The sequence below is a fragment of the Chiloscyllium plagiosum genome, chromosome 10 (genome assembly GCF_004010195.1).
Source record: "Chiloscyllium plagiosum isolate BGI_BamShark_2017 chromosome 10, ASM401019v2, whole genome shotgun sequence".
Taxonomy (NCBI): Eukaryota; Metazoa; Chordata; class Chondrichthyes; order Orectolobiformes; family Hemiscylliidae; genus Chiloscyllium; species Chiloscyllium plagiosum.
This window is the reverse complement of record NC_057719.1, coordinates 86,900,087-86,924,388: the sequence shown is the minus strand read 5'-3', so window position 1 is coordinate 86,924,388 and position 24,302 is coordinate 86,900,087. Positions and strand designations below refer to the sequence as shown.

The 24,302-nt window shown below is 40.0% G+C and overlaps 1 protein-coding gene across 1 annotated transcript in view; it reads left to right on the top strand.

The window, feature by feature from the left end:
* exd1 (exonuclease 3'-5' domain containing 1) overlaps positions 1-23,400 on the top strand; it is a 53,539-nt gene extending 30,139 nt beyond the window's left edge. Inside the window, exons 6-11 of the mRNA XM_043698305.1 lie at positions 2,502-2,588; positions 3,666-3,770; positions 5,194-5,274; positions 14,402-14,545; positions 15,828-16,019; positions 22,195-23,400. Coding sequence (XP_043554240.1) covers positions 2,502-2,588; positions 3,666-3,770; positions 5,194-5,274; positions 14,402-14,545; positions 15,828-16,019; positions 22,195-22,512 — 927 coding nt within the window. The 3' untranslated portion in view covers positions 22,513-23,400. The remainder of the gene's footprint in view (positions 1-2,501; positions 2,589-3,665; positions 3,771-5,193; positions 5,275-14,401; positions 14,546-15,827; positions 16,020-22,194) is intronic.
* Positions 23,401-24,302: the final 902 nt, after the last annotated feature.

The window sequence follows — 24,302 nt, the reverse complement described above, 5'->3', positions numbered from 1 at the left end:
GAACCTATCCTAATAATAGAGGAAGGGAGAAATGTGGAAGATTATAATATTTTTATAATAAAAAGCAAGTAAATGGTGGGCAGTTGACTGTTGCTCGTCACTGATCTATGGGGAGGTAATGGCATAAGACGTGTTGTCACTGAGCTGTAAATTCGAGATTAGGGAATACTCTGGGGATCTGGGTTTTAATTCCAGATGCCATGGTGGCATAATCTTCCAGATGTTATCTGGAATTAAAAGTCTGGTGATAGTGAAATCATTGTCAATTTCCATCAAAATCCATTTCATTTGCTCGTGTCCATTTCGGGAAAGAAATGTCCCATTCCTTACCTCATCTGGCCTATGTTGGAATATCTATAGTAACCTTGGTTGACTCTCAAGTGTCCTCTGCAATGGCTGAGCAAGCCATTCACTTCTAACAAATTATTTTAAAGTTTTAATGGAATGGAACTGGGTGGAACACCAGTACTCAACCTAGGCACAGGAAGCAATAGCAAACTTGGCAAAGGCCTCCTTTCGGCAATTGGAACCCTACGCGCCCTCCATAGGCACCACTCATAAACTTTCAAACCTCCCCTCCCCCACACAAATGTGCATACCTTCCCCAGACATGCACCCCAAACATCCTGTACACATGTAAACCCACACCCAAAACCTCTTGTCTGATGTAACAATGCACCTCCATGCTGAACACCACCTTGAGAGCTACAAGGGCTACTCATTTGCTATCAAGTGTTGCCTGCCTTTTGAATTGCAAAACCTTTGAAATCAAGAATAACATTTTATTCACTTTTGTCATTACCTTTTGTAACTGTTCATTATCTTTCAATGACTTGTAGACAGCAACACCATTTAAAAAGGGGTAAAAATGATTTTGTTTCACTCTTAAATCAAAGTGTAAAATTTCATTGAGCTCCACCCATTGTAATTTTGAGCACTTAGTTAAACTGTCTGTCTGTTGTAGCCTCCTGGTCCTATTGTTGCAACTTGCTGTGCGCCCAAACTCAGTGCCATCAAACTTGGATGAATTTATTTTAATTATTTTTCATCATTGATACATGATGAAAAACTGGGGCGCATTGCAGTTTCTGGAGAACATCACTGGTCACATCCCATGAGTTGAAAAATAAACACTTATCTTTATAGGCTGTCTTTTACTTTTCAACCAGTTACTGACCTGTGCCTCAATGTAACTTCATGGATTATTCCTTGTCTGTTTGTGTATTTGTCTAAAGCTTCTTAAACATTAACAATCAGTCTCTGTTCCTGGTTGTTGTATTGATCTTGCTTTTTGACCCCAAGAAGAGCTCCTGCAATGTTTCTGATCCATCCTGAAGACTACTTTATTCCATGTTCAAAAGCATGCTTCATCTCCTCCCTTGTCTCATTCATCTGCCAGGACTTTTGCTTTTGCTTTGTCATCTCTGGACTCAAATTATTCTCAAGGTCTCCTTGCCAACTCCCATATTACATTCCCCTTAAATTTGAGTTCATCCAAAATTCTCCTGCCAATGCCCTAAGTCTAACTAAGTCTTGTAACTCATAACCTCTGTGCTTGCAACATATTAACTCCAAGTTGAAAGATAACTATTTGGCAAAAAAAATTTAATCCTGCTTTCAATTCCCTTGTGGCCTCAGGCCTCATTCACTCTTATGAGTGCACTGCCCCAATTCTGATCTGTTCCATACATCCTTTCAGCATTCCACCTTTTGGCAGACATGCCTTTAATTGCCAAGGCACCAGAGTCTGGAACTCCCATCGCAAATCTGTCTTATTTTCTTTTACTTCAAAACACTGCTTAAAACTCAACTCACCTGTTCTCACATCTCCTTATGTGGACTGATGTCAAAGTTTGTTTGCTGACATTCTGAGAAAAGTGCCTTGGGTTATCTTACTATGTTGGAGGGCAGTTTAAGTGGAAATGATTTTTATGTGCTCTGATGGCAGAGTCTCATTCTGCCAGCAGGGGAAGCTGTCAGACCACTTGATGAATCTGGGTTGAGTTTTCACATGTACTTTTGAATGTTTCCAATTCCATTATTACACTTTGCCCATCCAGTGTTTGTGAAATCTGGACATGAACATTATTATTAAGACAATAGAAGGATCTGGAAGAATTATTTCAACAAATACTCCTGTAAACAAGTAAATCCTGGTTCCCATTGTAGCAGTGCTGTGCACATATTAAGTGTCTCCCCTCTCAACTCAAGTGGGGCGAGTTGGTGGGTAATTCACCGTGCTACATTGCTCTTCATTGCCCGTGAGCTGCCAGACTCTGCATCCTGTGGAAGAAGTCTCTGAGAGGGTCTTAGCCACGTTTTTCTGTCAATCTCCCACTCCTAGTGGATGGATCCATAATAAGCTTCAACGCTTAAAATCACAGCTTCTTATGAATTTGTAATCTGACTGCAGAGGGATGGATGTCGCTGTGAGTACAACGAGGAAACAAATTGGATGTCAGTATCTAATGAATTCTAACTTTTTGTCTGATTCCTTGCAGATCTTTCACATTAAAAAGCAAAGTGCAATTGGAGTGGCAGTGGAAGGTATTGATATCTGCCGCTTTGGGAAGCTGTGCTTGATACAGGTACTGTTCTAGCCTTGTCAGTGTTGGGTAGCTGGTGCTGAAATCCAGAAGATTATTATTTTGTAACCTTTATTAAGTAACTATACGATAAGATTCCATGCTGGCTGTTATTCCCAAATATCTGTCTGAAAAAAGATCATTGACTAAATTTTTCATGTAGACAAAGCTGGAAAGGCAAACGATATAAGCATATTTTCCATTGTTGAGATTTAAAGTAGGCAGTTCAATAAAAAGGAGAAAGTGAGGACTACTGATGCTGGAGATCAGAGCTGAAAATGTGTTGCTGGAAAAGCGCAGCAGGTCAGGCAGCATCCAAGGAGCAGGAATTCCTGAAGAAGGGCTCATGTCCGAAACATCGATTCTCCTGCTCCTTGGATACTGCCTGACCTGCTGCGCTTTTCCAGCAACACATTTTCAGTTCAATAAAAAGGACAACTACATCTCTACTGATCAGCTAACAGTTTTTTTATGCATATGTACTTATTTTCAGACACAAGGGTTAAGCTGCTGCAGGATCTCAGTGAAATGCAGTTTATGCTTAACACAGCCGATAGGCTAAGGAGTTATTTCTACCTTGATAACTCTCTGATACTGTAGCACTTTCCCCAGCTGTTGGCAGCAGAAGCTTGGATTAACTCAAATTTAAAGAGAATGCAAGATGGGTGCCGGCCAGGAGAGCTTGAGATTGATTTGCATCCACAGAAAACCAAGCCAAGGGTGAGGGACCAAAGTGGAAGATTAGAGAAGGAAGGAGATGAGGAATTTTTTGATTGTGGAAGTAGGTGGTCTTCATGATGGAGCAACAATGTTGCCAGAAGCTCCTCTTGAAGTCAGAAAGCAAAATAAAGTCAGTAATTAATTTGGGTGAGTGGGGGTGACCTTACTTGATACAAAACAACAGTAAAACTCTGAAAAAGCTGTGCAACCCTCGAACTATTTTATTAATTTTGAACTTCAATTCTTGCTTGCGAAGTAATTGTTTTTGAACCCTAGCCTGTATCTTTACTGGGCCATAGATTTTACCCCATGTTCTCACCTCGCTAATTTCATTTTGTTTTTTTCATTCTTGCTTTCTAGATAGCAACAGTGAATCAAATTTATTTGTTTGATATCTTCCTTCTGGGACCAGTGGCATTTAAGAATGGACTGAAAATGATTTTAGAGGACTCTGATATACTGAAAGTAAGTTCCTATATCTGTCGTGTCAGCACTACTACCAGGGGATACGTTTTGCTTACTCTGCCATGCTATACAGCATTATGACCTTGGAGAGTAGGAAAATTATCTGCTCTCTGCTAGTCAATAGTTTTGATGTGGAAAGCCTATGCATCTGGAACAATACATAAATGTTACTTCGCTAAGCATATTCCCATGCTAATGATCCAGTCATGCTGGGAGATGGCTTTGAGAGAGTCAGGGATGTAATCCTATCCCATGCACCCACAGTGTAGAGCTTTGCAGTAAATGATATATTTCATCTTGAAGGAACAGGAATGAGCCATTTTAAAGATTAAGATTTTGAATGGCACCTTATCAAATGACCCTTGAAAATATAAGGAACAAATAGTGACATCATCCTAGATTATTAATCCAGGGGCCAATAGTTTAAACCCACAATAGCTGGTGAGTTCCGAATTGCTTAAAAATTCCAACAAACACTTTCTACCCCCCAGTAATGGTTACCCCGGAAAAACTATTATCAGTTGTCAACATAAACTCATCTGATTCGCAAATGTCCTTTCGGGAAATCTTCTGTCCTTACCTGGTCTGGCCTGCAGCTGACTCCAGATCCACAGCAATGTTGCTGATTCTAAAATGCCAATGGGTAAGCTGTTCAAAGGCAATAACTGACAGGTGACAAATACTAGGCTTGCTAGTAACACCCATATCCCATGGGACAAAAAAAAGCAATATAGTATACCTACTCATTCGCATCTACCTGAGCAGTTACAACTTCTGACAACTCGAATAAATTTGTCAAAATGAGTTCTGTTTTGGTAAACCATGTTGACTTTGTCTGATCATGCTGTAATTGTTTAAAATCACCTTTTATTTAATTACTTTCATGCCCTCTTTACTTCATTAACTTTGTCCATTACTAACACAGACTTTCCTCTGGCTGGATTTTATGTCACCTAGAATTGCTAGTCACTTTCAACTGTGAGCCCCTCACTTTGGAACTCCCTGCCTCAACATCAGCCTGTCTGCTGCAAGGCCTTTTTTTTTAAAATCAACTCTTTAACCATGCTTTTGATCACTGTACTTTGGCTGAGCATCACTTGTGAAGAACCTTGGGACAAGTTTCCACATTTGAAGTCCTTTTTAAAGATTTTGTTTTAATCTACACTGCCTTTACCTATTAAATTGTTGAGGGGGAAAATATTAATGATAACTACTGTCTAAGCAGAAGGAGTCCCATTGATCTGTTTTGGGATTATGACATAAATTCTGTGTAGACCACCAAATGTCATTGCACAGGCTTATTCAGTAACTCGGCTCATGGTGGAACGAAATTGCTGCATGTCTTTATCAGCAGGTTGCTTTCCCTGTGCATTCCGCAGGGCTTTGGATTAATTTGCCAGTATTTGTTTTGTAATTCATTCAGGTGATCCATGACTGTCGCTTGGTATCAGACTGCCTGTATCATCAATATAGAGTGGATCTCACCAATGTCTTTGATACACAGGTGAGGGTGAGCTTTGTCATTGATTTGAGAACAATAACGAGCCTCTTGAGAAGATAGGTCTGTATGCTCAACTCAGTGCAATCTGTTTTGAGTTTTTTTGTTGTTGAAAAAGCTGAAGGAAGGACCAAAGCTGCTGATAAATAGATGATTAAGTGGGCTGTTTGGTCCGCTTGGTCAACAAGACTGATCTTTTATGTGAACTTCAGCTTCTTTCACTATCCCTATTGCCCTTAATTACTCCATATCTAAAAACTATCAATTTTAATCATATATATAATTAACAACTAATATCCACATTTCTTTGTAATAGAGAATTCCAAAGTCGCATAACTCTTGAGTGAAGAGATTTCTCATAATCTCTGTTCTAAATGCCTGATATTTTATTCTAAGGCTGTGATTCATCTAGGTTCCCAGTCAAGGAATGTATTTTCCCAGTATGTCTCCTGTCAAGCCTCTTAAGAATTTTTTATATTTCAATCATATCATCTCTCATTCTTCTAAACTCCAGGGAATGTAGGCCTAGTGTACTCCGTCTCATTGAAAGTAGCAGGTAACTTTCACACCAGACAAATTTCAGGCAGTGACTACTTCCAATAGACACAATGCACCTACTGCCCCTTGACATCCAATGACATTGCCATCACTAATTTTTTCCCACTACCAACATCCTGGGTATTACCATTGACCAGGGAGCCAACTGGACTTACGATATAAATACAAGACCATGCCAGAGGCTAAGAATACTGTAACTCACTTCCTCATTCCCCACAGCCTGTCCATCATCTATAAGACACAAGTCAGGCATGTAATAGAGTACTCCCCAGTAGCCTGGATAGGTGCAGCATCAGCAGCACTCAAGACGCATGACCACGTTCAAGACAAAGCAGCCTGTTTGACTGGCACCACATCCACAAGCATCCATTCCCTCTGACTAATGCTCAGTCGCAGCAGTGTGTACTATCTTAAAGCTGTACTGCAGAAACTTTATCCAAGATCTTTCGACAGCACCTTCCACTTGCATGTAGAAGGACAAGGACAGCAGATACATGGGAACACTATCACCTGCAAATTCCACTCCAAGTCACTCACCATCTTTATTTGTAAATATTTTGCGGTTCCTTGAGTTGCTGGGTCAGAATCCTGGAATTTCCTCACTAACAACATTATATGCCAATATACAGCACATCGGGACTGCAGCAGTTCAAGAAGGCAGCTCACTACTACCTTGTGAAGGGCAACAAGGAATGGGGAATAAATGCTGGCCAGCTATCATTGCTTGCATTTCATGAGTTAGGAAGAAAAACCTCATCCCAGCAACCAATCGATAAATATTTAGTCTCTTTTGGGGCATGTATCCTTTGGTTAAGGAGACCAAAACTACTTGCAGTACTCTAGATCCAGCTTCTCGATGCCCTGTATAATTGTAGTAAGAACTCTTTACTCTTATATTCCAAACTCTTTGTAACACGAGCCAACGTAACTGAAGACCATATGAAACAGGAGCAGGAGTAGGCCATTTGGCCTCCAGTCTGCCCTGCCATCACTTAAGTCATAGCTGATTTGCCTCAGGCATTAACTCCTCTTTGGTACCAGGTACCCTCAGCCTGCAATTCACTGATGTTTTAAAAAGATACCTATTTCCTTTTTCAATATTTTCAGTGATACAGTTTCCACAACTTTGGGGTAGACAATTCAAGGCATTGACCATCTTCTTGGAGAAGAAGTACCTTCATATCTCGCCTCTTTAAATAAGTATCGCTTCTTGCGTAATTAGGTCCCATGTTTGAAATTCCCTCCTTAGTGAAAACATCTCAATATCCATCATGTCAAGCCCCTTCAGAATCTTGAATGTTTTCAATAAAATTACTCATCCTTCTAACTTCTAAAGAATAATAACCTGTTTGCTGTTGTTAATAAATCAAATCCCTTCCCAGAAATTACTCCTGTGAATCTCTTTTGAACTGCATCCAAAGCCTGTTTTTTTTTTTTCGCTCCTTGGCAGTTCTGTGGAGGATGATTTGTTTCCATTTTGGGGCGATGGATTCCTCTGATCCAGTCCTGGAACTACAGACTCTGCCATTGGTGTGGCAGATGATATTTGAGACGAATGGGTGGGACAGTCTCTTTCCATTGCTTATGTTTAGTCCTCACGTGCTTCACTTAGTGATACTCAGTGGTTTGTACCTTTTTTTTGTGGATGTTTCTTTTCCAGTTTGTGCGTTCCCAGCAAGCTATTAACATATGTTAGTGGGATTTCCTGCATATGTGTAGGGAGACTTTGTGTGTCTTCATAGCATTTTCTTTGCCCTTCTAGCGATCGCTTAACATTGCGGAACTCAGACTAGCACTAGTTTAGGGTGCCTTGCATTAGGCAGGCAGACAATGTCTCCTGCCCATTGTAGTTAGTTATGTGGCCACTGCCTCAATTCTGGGTATATTGACCTGGAAGTGGATGCTGTGCATGGCCCATGGTTCATGTTTTTGATGCATATAGAAGGTCGGGACCACAATTCTTCAGATCATGAGCTTGGTGTTGGGTTTGAAGTCTCACATTTTGAACATTGTTCCTCAGTCAGTGTTGGATTTCATCATCAATCTCTGCTTGCTGTGGGAGAAGGCACCAGAGTCATGGGGAATGGTCCATGTTGTCCAGGCCTTTGTCACGGATACTGATGGTCAGGATGCAGCATTGTATGGCAGAAGCAGGCTGGTATAAAGTCACTTTTTTTCTGGATGTTTGGGCTGAGGTCTGTGTTCTCATATACCTCAGAACGTGTCAGTGATGGTTTGTAGCTTGGCCTCCATGCACGTACCCAGGCATCATCTGTGTGCTGTGGCTCAGTGACATACATTTGAGTGGTCTTGGTTCTATACTAGAGGTTTTGAAGGTTGAATAATTTCCTGCTCATCCTTGGATAAGCCTCATTCTGGGCAGGTAACTTCATGGAGAAGAGGCAGTATTGAATTGAGGAAAATAGAGAAGAGCATTGGTACAATGACGCAGCCCTGTTTGCACTCCTGTTGGTCTGTGGCGAAAGTGTTGGTGAGGATCGTGGCTTGTATGTCATCATGAGCAGATGACTAATGGTGACAGCCAAGTGTCATGAGGATATTCTACAATCCCTCATGGTTGACTGAGTCAAAGGCCTTTGTGAGATTGAAAAAGGCTACATACAGAGCTTGGTGCTGTAACCTGCACTTTTCTTGAATTTTTAATGTACAATAATCATACACATGATGGGCAAAAACTGCACTGAGACTATTCAGCCACTGGGAGATGATTGAGGAAGATATTCAGAAGAGCCTTTCCCAGGGTGTGGACTGTCGGGAAATTTCTTTGTAATGGACCTGTCTCCTTTCTAGACGTTGGTCACAAATTAGGGCATCTCTGATTTCTTGCCATGCTGTCTTAGTTCGAGATGAGGGCAGTGAGCTTGTGGATTTGTGTCAAGTGCTGTCAGCGTATTATAGTATTTCATTGGGGATTCCATCTGCACCGATGGCCTTGTTTTTTGTGCTCGTTGGTTTTTTGACCTCACAGCAGTTTGGAGTTGTGCTGAAATGAGAAGGGCTAGTGTGTTATTGGATGGTGTTGAGAACACTTAGATAAAAGACTGCATACTGCTTGAGGTTCTTTAAGCACTCTCTCCAGCAGGCATTGACTGCCTATTAGTCTTTGAGTAGCTCTCTGTTTTTGGCTCTCAGTGGGGAAGGTCCCTTAGTACTGAGATTATAGATGGCTTTGATTGTGTTGAAGAAGCCATACACATACCTGGTTGTCAGCAAGTTGCTGATTCTCCTGAGTTCTTTCCACCCATGTTCTTTAGATTACAGGCTTTTTGTTTTTTATTTGCATCTGAGCCTTCAATTGCCTGTGGACATGTTTCCTCTAACTTGAGTTTTGGTGTAGCTGCCGTTTCAGGAACATTTGCAGTGTGGTCGAGGAGATCAATCATCTCTTCTGAATCAGTCTTGATGTTTCCTGGTTGAGGGATATAGTGTCTCAGTATAGGTGTTAATTATGATGGCTTTTAAGGTAGACCAGGAAGTTTGGGCATTCTGTGGCTCTTTGTCACAAGATTGGCTGTGACGCATTGCCTGAGTCGGTATGTCTTCCCAGAAACTTTTGATTCCAGCAACATTGAGACTCCAGTGATAGAGTTTTTCTGCTGATTTGGAGACAAATTATTGGAGATGGTAGAATGGATTAGTCGGTAATCAGTCCAGCAGTTGTCAGTCCACTTGTAGCATGGATGATGTGGACATCTTTGACTCTCACTTGAACAATGATGTAATCTGTTAGGTGCCAGAGCTTCAAGTGAGAGTGCAGACACGAGGTCTGGTGTCTCTCTGATACAACGGGGTGTTTATTGATGAGGTCATGTTATAGAGTCATAGCATTATACAGCACTTAAATAGAACTTTCAGTCCAACCTGTCCATGCTGACTTGGTTTCCTAAACTCGTCCCATTTCCCACACTATCCCTCTAAATGTTTTCTATCCGTGTATCTGTCCAAATATCTTAAATGCTGTAATTGAACACAACTCTATCACTTCCTCTGGCAGCTTGTTCCGTACATGTACCGCCCTCTGCATGAAAAGGTTGTTCCTTAGGTCCCTTTTAAATGTTCCCCTCTCATCATAAACCTATGCCCTCTAGTCTTGGACTCCCCTACTCCTGGAAGAATTCATTTGCTATTCACCTAATCTATGACCCTCATTATTTTATAAACCTCTACAAGGTCCCTCCTCAGCCTCTTCTGTTCCAGAGGGAAAGAAAAAGTCCTAGCCTATCCTGTCTCTCCTTAAAGCCTTAAAATAATTCAAAACCTTAAGTCCCAGTGACATCCTTTTAATTTTTTTTCTGCACCTTGTTAAACAACAGTCTTCCCATAACAGGGTAACCAGAATGGTATGCAAACTTCTAAAAGTGGCCTCACCAATATCTTATTGAATGGGTAGTGTGTGTCTTGGCTTAACACCTCATCCAAAAGATGACCATGCTGACAAAGCAGCTTTTGGTCATTGCACAGTAGGATTGTCAGCCTAGATTAATCTCTTGAGCAGGACTTGAACACAGAATGGGTCATAGGGTACTCTTCATTCAAGCAACGAGGCACTTAGTCAGAAGGAGGACTACACTTTCTTTGCCTAAACCTTTCCAAAGGTCTCTGTTCCTCCTGATTCTGCAATTGAAATTGCCATGGCAAAATCAAGGAAAGTGAATGGTTGAGACTGGTGTAGACTGCCTCTTTGGTCTCATCCGCTGCGCATACGGTCTAGGATAATGGTGATGTATTGTCTCTGGGCCAGGGAAGAATCATAGGGTCACAACGTGTTCACTTATCCCAAAGGGAGATTAATTGAGATATCTAGTTCTTATGGTTTGCCTTTCCAGAATAAAGTGTGGTGCACCTTGTTCTCCTGCCAATCGTGTCTGGCTCAGGGTGGTGATTTCAATGTTGTAGTTTTGGACATCTCAGGCTATGATAGCAGGGTGATGTTCAGGTGGTTGTTGGGATTGTCCATGAGGTTCCTGAAATTCATCTTGGTTGTGGGGGTGGAGCTGGAAGATTCCTGTGCATGATTTCTTTTAAAATGGGTGGTCGCGACACATCAACCACTGCATGCAACCAGCAGAACGAAGTCTTGATGCAATAACAGGGAAAATCCAAGACTACTGGAGACCAGGCTATGCTGTAGGATGGGAGGGGGTCTAACAAACACTTATCATCCAGCAATCATTACCATGGTAGAGTCGAGGGTGAAGTCCACTGTAGTGGTGACCAGTAGCATCAGCATGTTGGAGGGAAGTTCTGGGCTGGAGGTTGGGGAATACTGTATATCCTTTGATTTTCCTTGGTCAAATCTCTATAGATGAAGTGAACTTACAATCCTATTCTCTCGAGATCCAGGTATTGATGTCCAAGTTGAGCAAGAGGTGGGCATAGATCTAGGGCGGGGTGAGCACAGTTTCACTGGGAGTGCCAGTGTATTCATTCTTAAATATGTTGGCCAACACTGTACACATCACTCCATTTACCAACACCCTGTACAGTTATAACAAGACTTCCCTATTTTGAACTCTTAACACCTGAGCAGTGAAGCCAAAGTTCAATTTGCCTTCCTAACACACTAGCTGCCTTAATACTACTTCACTCTTTAATTTCTTGCACTATTTATATATTAACTTCACAATTTATATATGAGGATACTGAGATTCCTCTTGAATGCAAAAATTCAACATGGAAGAACAAGACTAGTATCTGTCCTCCATAATAATGAAGTGTCCAAGAGGGTAGTCATGGCTCACATCTCCAGCCTACCAGCTGCCTTGATCATTTACAGTTCGCCGACCAGTGCATCAGGTCCACAGCAGACACTGTTTCCCTGGCTCTACACTTATCCCTGGAACATCTGGATAAAAAGGATACCTAAATCAGGCTCCTGCTTATTGACTGCAGTTCCGACTTCAACACCATAATTCTAAACAAATGCCTCTCCAAACTCCAAGACTACTTTTCTTCATATTTATTTAATGATTTGGATGTGAGCATAAGAGGTATAGTTAGTAAGTTATCAGATGACACCAAAATTGGAGGGGTAGTGGACAGCGAAGGTTACCTCAAATTACAACAGAATCTTGATCAGATGGGCCAAAGGGCTGAGAAGTGGCAGATGGAGTTTAATTCCGATAAATGAGAGGTGCTGCACTTTGGGAAAGCAAATCTTAGCAGGACTTATACACCTTAATGGTAAGGTCCTCGGGAGTGTTGCTGAACAAAGAGACCTTGGAGTGCAGGTTCACAGCTCCTTGAAAGTGGAGTCGCAGGTAGATAAGATAGTGAAGAAGGTGTTTGGTATGCTTTCCTTTATTGGTCAGAGTATTGGTACGGGAGTTGGGAGGTCATGTTTTTGACATTAGATTCCCTACAGTGTGGAAACAGGCCCTTCGGCCCAGCAAGTCCACACCAACCCTCCAAAGAGTAACCCACCCAGACCCATTTCCCTCTGACTAATGCACCGAGCACATCTTTGAACTATGGGAGGAAACCGAAGCACCTGGAGGAAACTCACGCAGACACTGGGAGAACATGCAAACTCCACACAGATCGTCGCCCGAGGCTGGAATTGAACGTGGGGCCATGGCACTGTGAGGCTGCAGTGCTAACCACTGACCCACCGTGCTGCCTTTGAGGCTGTACAGGACATTGGTTAGGCCACTGTTGAAATATTGCATGCAATTCTGGTCTCCTTCCTATCGGAAAGGTGTTGTGAAACTTGAAATGGTTAAGAAAAGATTTACAAGGATGTTGCCAGGGTTGGAGGATTTGAGGTTGAATCGGCTGGGGCATAGGTTTAGGATGAGAGGGGAAAGATATAAAAGAGACCTAAGGGGCAACCTTTTCACGCAGAGGTTGGTACGTGTATGGAATAAGCTGCCAGAGGATGTGGTGGAGGCTGGTATAATTGCAACATTTAAGAGGCATTTGGATGGGTATATGAATAGGAAGGGTTTGGAGGGATATGGGCCGGGTGCTGGCAGGTGGGACTAGATTGGGTTGAGATGTCTGGTCGGCGTGGACGGGTTGGACCGAAGGGCCTATGACTCTATAAGTGAAATATAACTTGGGAAATTAGAGGCACATATGACAAGGGTAAAGCAATAATGATGGGAAAATGCCTTAATCCTGCTCCTGTTTCTCATGGCCCATTGATGTCTATTTTTTCTCACCCATTGATGAAGACCTTCATTATGTTCTTGATTAGTTACTGCAGAAGTGTAAGTTACTCATCTACACTCACTCCAACAATTCTAGGAGGTAAACTAATTAATAACCAAGTCATTTTCTGGGTTAGATTATTGGCTTTTATGAAATATTCAGCATCATGGAGATGACTATTTCATTCAAACTTATTATAAATTATCAGCTGTTACAAGCATTATGGTGCCTCAGCAGTATGGAATTAGGGTAACTGTTCAGCTGCTGATTTTTTCAAACATCTCATTTCCAATACCTTTTTTTTTAAAACCAACAAACTATTACGCATTCTGCTCCCCAGCTGTGGCTCCTCGCTCCCTTACACAGATCCAAGTATGTTTTCAACCTCAGTGAACCTAACTCAATCTGGACAGGAGGTGATTTTTTTTCCATTATGGTTTCTATGACACAAGCAGCTTGCAGTCAAATACTACTCATCAATAAAAAAAGGTTGAAAGCATGGGGGTCTCACTTTTCTGCACAGTGGTACTGGACACACCTGCATAGTGTAATGAAAAAACATTAATACACCAACTGATGACGGTCAGAGTCTAGAATGTGGACCAACCAGTTATTTGAGTCTAAAATTGTCATTGGTCTGTCAGTTATTCAAAATTGGAGTCAATAATTTTCTCATTCCGGTAACTATAGTCTTTGTTTAAATCACTGATGGCAGGATAAGCTTGATGCACCCTACATATTTGAGATTGGCCCAGCCCTTATTGATTTTTAAAGCTTCCACCTAATCTGCCTTTCTCCTTTCGAAATGTCTTTGAGGAGTGTTGTTCAGAGTATTACTTTTAGTTGTAATTCTCTTTAGGCTTCAAAGGGAAGCAGGGAGAATTTTCCTGAAGAACTTTTCACAGATCAGATACATGCTTTCAAGTGGTATTCCACTCAAAGCTGAGCATTGCCAGTTTGGAATAGGGATAAACTTTGCAGCAAGCGCAGCACAGAACTAAAGTTTTGAGCTGTGTGAAAATGGCTCTTGCACAGGCTGTGAATGCAGACCATTCATCTTTGTGGTCCATGCTTTCTGGGTTCTTGTCAGGTTCTTTCCAGTATAATTCTGGAAGTTAAATGTCCCATGCACATTAGGGTGAATCACGATCAGTTTGGAACTGTTAGAATCATGCCTTTTCACACTTTTAGCAGGGTTTGTAAAGTTCCTTTTAGGTCCTGCCTATTAAATAGCAGGCTGCATGTGAAATAAGCCCTCACATTGTTATCTAGAATTATACAGTATAGTACAGAAACGGGTTATTCAGACAACTAGTTCATGGTTGCATTTATGCATCACTCCAATTTCCTCTCCTGCTAAAAATTGATCGTTACACTATCCTTGATTTTCTTTTATCCACAGGTTGCAGATGTTCTGCAGTTCTCTTTAGAAACAGGAGGTCTTCTTCCCAGCTGCGTCAGTACGTTGGAAGAATGCCTGGTCCGTCACCTCTCCCTCCCCACAACTAAAGCCTTGTTCCTGCAGCACAGTGCGTGTGCAGTCAAGGTATTTATTAGTAGCTTGGATGAAGTGTATAATGCTATCACAGTCTCTATTGAATATAATCATCTATGTTTCAGTGCTCAGAGGATGAATTGGTAGAAACATAGAAGTTCATAGCACAGACTAAAACTGCTCAGATCATCATGCCCGCATGCTAGCTGTTTGAGCAAGCTGTCAAATTACCCTGCTTTTTTGAACACCGCCCTGCAAATGTTTCCTACTCAAATATTTCTTCAGTCCCCTTCTGAAAGTTACCATTAAATCAGCTTCCCTTTCTGGCAGTGCTTTCCAGATTTCAATATGTGGAGTATGGGGATTCATACTTATGGCAGCTATTTTACCGAACCATCTGGCAGCAGCAGAAGTCTGTCCTTACTTAGTCTATCAAAACTCCTAATTTACAATGCATTTATTTAAGTGTCCCTTTACTGCTGTAAATATTTTCTTTGGCCTCTGCTCTCTTCTTGCAAGAAATGACTACTATCAGATCTAACTGATGTAAAAAGAACTATTCTCCTGTTAGATGACATATTATCATAATTTTCATGAATTCCTTGCTATTTTGAAACCTCCATACCATACAAAGTGGCAAATTAATTGGCGACCAGATTCTATTTGTGAGAAAATTATAATTGTGAAACAAGATAGAAATTACACCAGTTGGACATTTTAAAGAAAATTGTACTTGCAATTATCTTGCAATTTATCTTATGAAAATGCAACTACATCATTTTAAGTTTGTTTATCTCTTCCACAACTATACCCAGTCCTTATTTAATAGTCCCTCAGTAAGACCAGGAAGCTCATCTCAAGGATGTAGATTCTCTGAAGATTCTAAATTAACTGCAGGAAAAAAAACAGAACAATTCAAAGTATGCAACTTTTCTCTCCCAAATTCTCAAAACCATGGTCGTCATGACAAGTTAAGAAGAGCTTTGAGTATAGTTATACAGCATGAGTACAGGCAAGTGAAAAATAAGTGGAAGATACATGGAGATGAATTTTAATACAGAATAAGATCACTTAGCTTATCTAAAATATTCCTTTACATACACTCTTCCAACTTGGGAGTGAACACTCACCCTTCTTGGCCATTTCCAACTGGTTTGTGCTGTAAATGCATTTGTGAAGTTGAAATACGGGAATCACGAGATGACCCTCTGGGAGATATTCTGGCAAAGAGAAGTTTTTTTTTCGCTTTGGCCCCAACTTGAAAAGACTTTGAAAAGAAGGCAATGTTTGTCATAATTTCATGTCTTTTCTCTCATTGTATATTTTTGTGCAGGAAAACCCAAAAGTATGGACCTGCCGTCCACTTCCTACAGGCTTGATGCAGAGAGCAGGATTAGAAGTCATGTACCTGCTTTCACTCCGTTCCGTCCTGATGGACAAATTAATGATGGATTTCACAACTCAAGTGGACAACTATCTGAGCATGTACAGAAATATGCCCTGTATTAATCTTGGAAGTGCTGAGGTAAGAAACTGCTTGGCAATCAGGAAGAAAGTTCCTAAAGGTTCCTTCAGATGTGGTGTTCTGCTTCATTTGTCTCTGTATGACTGTTACATACAAACATATGAGTTAGGAGTAGGAGTTTGTCATGCAAACACCCTAGCCTGCTTTGCCAATCAATAAGGTTGTGGCTGGTCTGATTACTTCAAATTTTCCCCTGCCTGATAACTTTTCATCCCCATGCTAAGGAACAATCTATCTTGGTTTGCCTTAAAGGATTTAGCTTCCCACCACCTTTTTAAGGAAAAGGAATTACAAAGCTCATGACTCTAAAGAAAAACGAGTCCTGATCTCTGCCGAAATGAATGACCCCCTTATTTAAAGAATAATCCCGAGTTCTATATTCTCCCACAAAAGGAATGGTCCTTTCAATAAGGACCCTATCAAGACTGTTCGGAACATTGCATAATTCAATCAGGTCACCTCTTATTCTTGTAAACTCCAGCAAATACAAGCCTAGCCTGTCCAAGCCTCCTCCAAAAGACAATCCACTCATGCTGTGTATTAATTCATTCAACCTAAGAATTGTTTTCATTGAGTTGCACAACTTTATTTGAATAAGATTAGTACTGTACACCGTTCTCTATATGTAGTCTCATTAGTGCCCTGTATAACCTCTGTACTTTTGTATTCAATTTTCCTCACAATAAATGATAACAATCTATTGGTGCTTCTAATAGCTTCTTTACCTGAATACCAAGTATCATCCTGATCTTCATCTTTTTATTCTCCCTGTGAAAGCGAATAATTTCTCATGTTCCCACATCAATGTCCTAATTGTCTGATCTTTGCCCACTCATTTAATCTAACTGTATCCCTCTGTTGCGTGTTTATATCATCTCAAACTATTTTTGTCATCAGGAAATTTGGCAACTATACCTTCAGTCTCTTCAGCCAAGTCATTTTTATATAAACTGTAAAACATTGTGATCCCACAAACAACCTTGACAAACAACTTGTTATATCTGTCAACCAGAAAAAGACCCACGAATGCCTACTGTTTCCTGTTGGCTAACCAATCTTCCATTCCTACCAATATGTTAATACCTACACCATGAGGTTTTATTTTCCTTTGATGTGACACCTTACCAAATACCTTCTTGAAATCAAATACCATCTTGAAATAAAAAAAAATTCATAGCACCCATTATTCTTCAAAGAAATCCAGTGGAGAGGTAAACATCATTTCCTTCTCAAAACCATGTTTACTCTGCCTGATAACTTTCAACTTGTCTTTCAACAGCTTCTAACAGCTTCCCTATGGCTGAAAGGAAGCTAACTGATCTGTAGTTTCCTGCTTTGTCTCCTTTTTTGAATAAAGGAGTTAGTCACTATTTTTCAATCTCATGAAATCTTGCTTGAATTTACAAAATTCAAATCAATGCATCAACTATCTCACCAGCCGCCTCACTTAAGACCTGATGATGAAGTTCGTCAGAGCCTGGACACTGATGAGCCTGTCGCTTCAATAATTTGCTCAGTACCACTTCTCTGGTGATAGTAATTTTCTTGAGTTCCTGCCTCCCTTCATTGCCAGTTCTTTCCAGGCTGTTACTTGTATCCTCCATAATGAAGACTGATGCAATAAAACGACTCAATTCATCTGCCATCTCCTTTTTTTCCATTATTTCATTTCCCAGAGTCCCTTACTATAGAAACAATCGTCACTTTTTTAACTGTTCTTTTAAAAATAGCTATAGAAACATGTACTGTCCATTTTATATTAGTAGCTAGTTTCCCCACTCTCTAACTAATTTTTCTTTGTCATTGGAAAGTGTTCTAAGATATTCCCTCTACTACGACATCTTTAATGACATATCCCTTAACCTAAGTTTCCAGTTCACTTTAATTAGCTCTACTTTTATGTTCTCGTAGTTGCTCTTATTTATACTTAAAATACCAATTTTGAACCCACGGTTCTCTCTCTCAAATTGAATGTAAAATTCAGTCATATTTTAATTACTGATCCTTTGAAGCATATTTAAGATGAGGTCATTACTTAATTCTATTTAATTACACAATCCTACATAGAGTACAACCTGTTCGAGGAAGCTATCCCAAAAACATTCTGAATTCCACATCCTGATTTCCTTTGATCTGATTTATTTACAGTCTGTATGTAGATTAAAATCCCTCATGATTAATGCCATACCTTTCTGAAAGGCTCTAGTTATTTCTTCATTTATACTGTCATCTATGTCACTCCCAAAGATGACTTGCCTTTGTTTCTCATCTGTATCCAAATTGCTTCCGCATCCTGGTTTCCTGAAATTGTTACCAGCACTAATATTGGTACCATGATTTACTAACACAGCCATCTCTCCACTTATTGCGAGCTTCCTATCCTTATTGAATGTCATGTCCCCTTTTAATATTTAACTGTCATCATGCAAACATGTCTCACATTCCAACTATTAAAAAATCAGTACTATCTTATCATATGTTTCATATCATAATGCACTCCATATTTGAATCAGAGCCTTGCATTTTGTATTTATTACTTTGTCATCTCTAGTCATACTTGTTGATTTACTCTTCGGCTTGAACACTTTCTTATCCTATCCTCTTGTGGTCTCTTTATCAGTTCCCTTTCTCTCTTGCCTTGCTGTATCTTTGAATTATGAAAGCTGCTCAAATTTAATTCCTTCCAATATTTAACTTCAAACTCTTCTTCCTTCTCATGAGGCTTCGTAGAACACTCATCCCGTCATGGTCCTGATGGAGACGGTCCCAAAGATACAGAACTTACAATCCCCATGCTGGTGGCAGTGACCTATGAACTAGAACTCACTTGAACCATTATTTAAGCTAATTATCCATTTATATTTTATTTCTCTATGACAATATGGCCCAAGTGCAGGCAAATGGGACTAGATTAGGTTAGGAATCTGGTCGGCATGGACGAGTTGGATCAAAGTGTCTGTTTCCGTGCTGTACATCTCTGACTCTGACAACCTGCTGCTGGTGAAGGTTGTCAAGTGATTATTACCTTTTGATGTTCTGCTGCTTGATTTGGGTCTAGCTCTTCATACTTACTATGCACAAACTCTTTCTTTGTCCTTTGTAATGTTGGTACCTATGTGGACCACAATGACTGGATTCTCCCCTTCACTCCAAACTCCTGTCCAGCTTTGAGCAGATATCACAAACCTCCGCACTGGGAAGGCAACAAAGCCACTGGACACTTTCTCTTTGCAGAGAAAAGTATCAGTTTCCCTCACTATATCATCCTTACAACCGACATTTTTTTTTTGCACATCCTACCTGAATGCTTCACGTATCACAGTTACCCTGAAGCGTCCACAAATTTAAAACAAACTGAAAGAACCCTGAACTTGGACAATTGCAAAGACTGAGACTCCTGTCTTCTGAGTGCATGAGGCAGGTAACAGCATTGTCACGCCATCCCTTTTCTGGCCAGTGGCCAAATTGAAAGGCCCAACAGTTAAAAGGGGTATGAGTGCTTTCTGGAAACCAGTGTCCAAGTAACTTGCCCCTCTGGCCTGTAGTCTCTAGTTTTGTTTCCTGCACTTAAACTTAAACTTAATTGCAGACATGGATGCCTTAGATCACACTGGTGTCCAGGAGCACCCACAAATTGCAATCACTTGCCCCTTCATCTTTGTTATGTCTTAATGAAATAATTCATGTTTCTTCTCACTATCATTTACAGTCACTAAATATTTGAACTCAATAAATGCTACCACTTAAATAATCTAATATCTTATTTACTCTTCTGCTCAAGAGTTTTATCTTTAATAAGTCTTTCTCAATCTCTGCACATCCACAATGCCAGTTGTTCACCATCCTCCTTGCTGCTTCAAAACTCCAGTAAAACATCTCTGACTGTTCCTCTCCCAGCTGATCACTTAGAACTTTACTGGAATGTCACTACTCAATATATCTTTTAAAATTTCAGTCTGAATTCTAGGAATGATCAAGAAGTTTGACAAGGACTGACCCAATTATTTCTGTCCCTCAGCAGCCTAGTGAGACTGCTTTATGCAATCAGAAATCTATGGCATTGCACATTGTCTCTGAATCTGTATTGCGAATTCTGTAAATGGTATTGGGACTGATGCCACCATGCCTCATGGCCCTTCACAATGCACACCAAGTTTATCCAGCCTGTTAATTTTCAATGCTTATGATATCCCTTTTTCTGGTACAGTTTGGTAATGGTGTTCCAAGAAAAAGACTGGTTAACTGGAATAGTTGCCAAGCAGTGTGGAAGACCATTTGGAAGCGATTGATTCTGGTTTCCAAGCAGCCAAGGCCTTTGCCAGTAGGTTGGAAACATCATTGCCTTTCTCCTGGCAGAGAGACTTGCCATCAGTTATTCTGTGGTAATTGCAGTTGAACTCAACTTGTACAACAGAATTAGGGAGTTTCTTTAAATGAGTAAAGACCAAGTACTTCAGCATGGTAATGTGTGCAATCATGAAAAATTAGTAAAGAAACCTTAAGAGATACTGAGGGTAGCTGTAAGTTTCAAACATTTATGTGGTTAAAAAACCATTAAAGTAAATATTGAATCATATATAATGACTTCCTTTTTAAAAAAAACTACATGCAACCTAATTCATCTTAAGGAAACATTTGTTTCTTGTTGATATCTTTTATATTTTATCAGAGATGTGGTTTTGCATCATCTTTGTCTTTTTTGTGACATCTTAACTCTTGGGAGTGGAAGTATGGATAAAGCTGTTGGGTAAAGAGAAGTCAAGGATTAAACGAGACTTTCTGCTAACATTGCTAAACAATGTAAAAACATGTTCTAGTAAACTACAGTAGTGTAAAAGCAGAAGCACATGACACTCAAATTAACTTCTCTGTAGCTATTCAATTGCCTAAAAGAATGTCTTACTCCCACCTAAAATGTACCAACAGTTTGCGAATTTCTGAAATGCCAAAAATGGATCACAAAATTTAAGATGCACTTTAAGCCAAGCTTTACAAAAACTAAAATCTTTTTAACTTTACTAGTGATGACTTAGATTACTGCCATTTTTGATGCGTGATATCCATCACTAGTGGCTCCATCATAGAAATCTCTGAAATGCACACGAACCAATCAGCATTTAAGGTACATTGACTTTTACAGGTGTGACTTGGTGTTCTGATTATCAACCTGTTGTTTATTTCAGATTTCCACTATTTGCCACTTTGTTTCTAATTCCATTGTGTCAAACATCCGACAGCTAAATGCTCCATATGGGTACTTGATGAGTAATTAGTTTGTTTTCAATTTATAGTCAGCGTTAAACAAAATGTAAATTGTGCACTTTGTTATCACCCTGGTCTGAATTGGTTGAGATGTTTATCACCAGCATCTACTGCGTTTTCCCTCAAGTACTGTGAAGGAACAATGTTGGTTAGTGAACAGTGTTGAAATAAATTTTAAATTGGAACATTCCAGCAGTTTTTGTATGTTTTTAGTGTAAATAAATTTAATTAACTGCACTGTCGAAGAGAATTAAGCAATTGAACTTGTTTGGGACAGGGTGGAACTCGTATGACAGGGCTTGATTACAGGAGTAATCGTTAGCACAGAGAACAAGTATTTAATTTGTGACATTAAAAAAAGTCCTTATTCTCCCTGAAATGAAGGAGAAAATGTGGGATATACTCAGCAAGTCAGGCACAATCTCTAGGGAGCAGTGACAAATTAACATTTCATGGAGTGCTGATGTAGGATTGTGCCTAAAACTTTAACTTGTCACTTTTCTTCCAGTGTCTTCCTGATGTTTTCCGTTTTTGTTTCAAATTTCCAGCATCTGCAGTATTTTTAATTAACCTAATAGTTTACTTGCAATTGCATTTTCAGAACTTTGGTATCTGGTTTATTTAAAAATGAGTTTCAAAAATTTAAGCTCTCTTCCTAAAAACAAATTTGTTGAATTCAGAATTAATGCATTGTAATTTCTCATTTGTCTATCAGATGAAGCTCACCATTAGGAACAGCATGCTGCTACATCTAGTTGACAACACAGCAAGCTCCCACAAGTAGAAAAGTGATGATAAGCAGATAATCTGTTTTCTTTTATGTTAGCCAGGGGATAAATATTTGGTAAGCATGTTGAGGATGACTCCCTTGCATTTCCCTGACTATTCATGTTTATGTTGTCTCTTTTGCCAGCATTACTCAATGGAGCTTCCATATGAATTGAAGGAATTAGCTGTCATTCAGAGACTAAGAAGAGGGGATGCTATGAAAAGCTACAAAATAGATGAAAATGGCCTTCTGGTGAGACCACACCCTCAATTTGAGAAAACTTCTGAAGCAGAAGGAAGGATCATAAACACAGATGACATTCCAGAGCTTGAATCCATCGAACCCTCTAGGGAAAATGTTTTAGAAATGCAGAATGACGAGATTCCATTGCTTGAACCAAGACCCGATTGTACCGAAGACCTTTGCCCCCCTTTGGAACGTGTCAGCCTTTCAGTATTCTAACTTTGAGAAAAACCTTGTTGCCAGTGCCCAACTTTGTACAGAAATCAATTAATTGATCCCATAGGCTGAATGTTGATTTTGTTGTGAAGGTGATTGACCATTATTCAGTTCTGAAGCCCGCAGACGAAGCTGTTGTTTCTGTCTGACTCTTAAGATCTGTAGACGAAGTGAACACCTGTTCTGAGTTGGCACCTTTCAAATTAATTTCTATCCCATTTTTTAGAAATGCCCTTCAATATTGTCACATTAAATCCAAGTAAGCTGCAGATGTAGTGGTTTTGTAGTACATGAATGGCTTGAATACCTTTGTGCTGTTCATGAAGTGATGGGATTTGAGATTCTCCCAGCTAGTACCCATAATTAGACCAGCCAGGTACATCCTTCAGAAAGAGAGAAATAAAGCAGCAAGTGCATTCTGTTGCCATCCTAACTGAGTAGCTGATATCTGGATCCAGGTTACCAATTTATTATTTGTATCCTGACCCCAATGTAAAGGGAAACAAACAAATGGTTAGTTTGGAAAAAAATAAATATTTCCAGTAATAGTTGTGTAATAAATGAGATTTCTCACTGTTTCATATACTTCCAGGATATTGAATTTTTAATGTTCATTTCTGTTTTGTCATTAAGATTTCTTTTTCTTAATTCAGATCTATAAATCTGTATCGAAGTCTGACTTTCTTCCTGAATAAATTATTTCCTTTCTTATGACCAAAAGGTAAATTCTTGGGAGTTATTAAAGAAGTAATGCTTATCAACCTCCTGAATGTTCTCACGTTAGAAAGCTTTTAATTGTTTAACAAAGCATTAGTCAACTTGATTAGATTAGATTACTTAGTGTGGAAACAGGCCCTTCAGCCCAACGAGTCCACACTGGCCCGCCGAAGCGCAACCCACCCAGACCCATTCCCCTACATTTACCCCTTCACCTAACACTACGGGCAATTTAGCATGGCCAATTCACCTAACCTGCACATATTTGGACTGAGAGAGGAAGCCAGAGCACCTGGAGGAAACCCACACAGACATGGGGAGAATGTACAAACTCCACACAGTCATTCGCCTGAGGTGGGAACTGAACCCAGGTCTCTGGCACTGTGAGGCAGCAGTGCTAACCACTGTGCCACTGTGCAGCCCATTAGAACTTGAATTCTAATAACCAAGCTATCTCCAACTCAGCATATACGAGTTGGGCTTTCATTCATCAACTGAAACCTAACAGTCACTGGATCCATGATTAAGGTGACCAGATGTGGTGATTTGGCTGGAACTTTTTTTTTTAAACTTTCCCAACCTTTTTCTTCAGAATTTCAAAATTGCAGGTTTTCACCCCCACAGCGTCTCCTTTGCTTTAAACAAAAAGTTCAATTTTACACTCGTCAGTAGAAAGTCAATATAACTTTAAAATAGTAAATCCTTTTAAATTGTAAATCAAATGGGCTGTTATTCTGAAATCAATCAATCAATCAACCAACCAACCATGAGGCTTAGGACAAATGTATTTGGTTGTTGGATCATGTGAGGGAACTTTACCCAATAAAATGCATGGGTGCTGATTTGTATTTGAATTGTGGCACTTTCTAATATGTGGTTTTGTTGATTGAACTTCTCATGTGTAGTTGGAACTGCTCCCATCTAGACAATGGAGAGTATTCCACTGCATTCTTGATTTGTGCCTTGTTGATGGTGGTCAGCATTAATTGGGAGAGAGGAAGTGCAAACGTATTAGAGAGGAAAGAATGCTTAAATGTGTATGAAGAGCTTTTAAGCCAGCACATAAACTCTTCGAA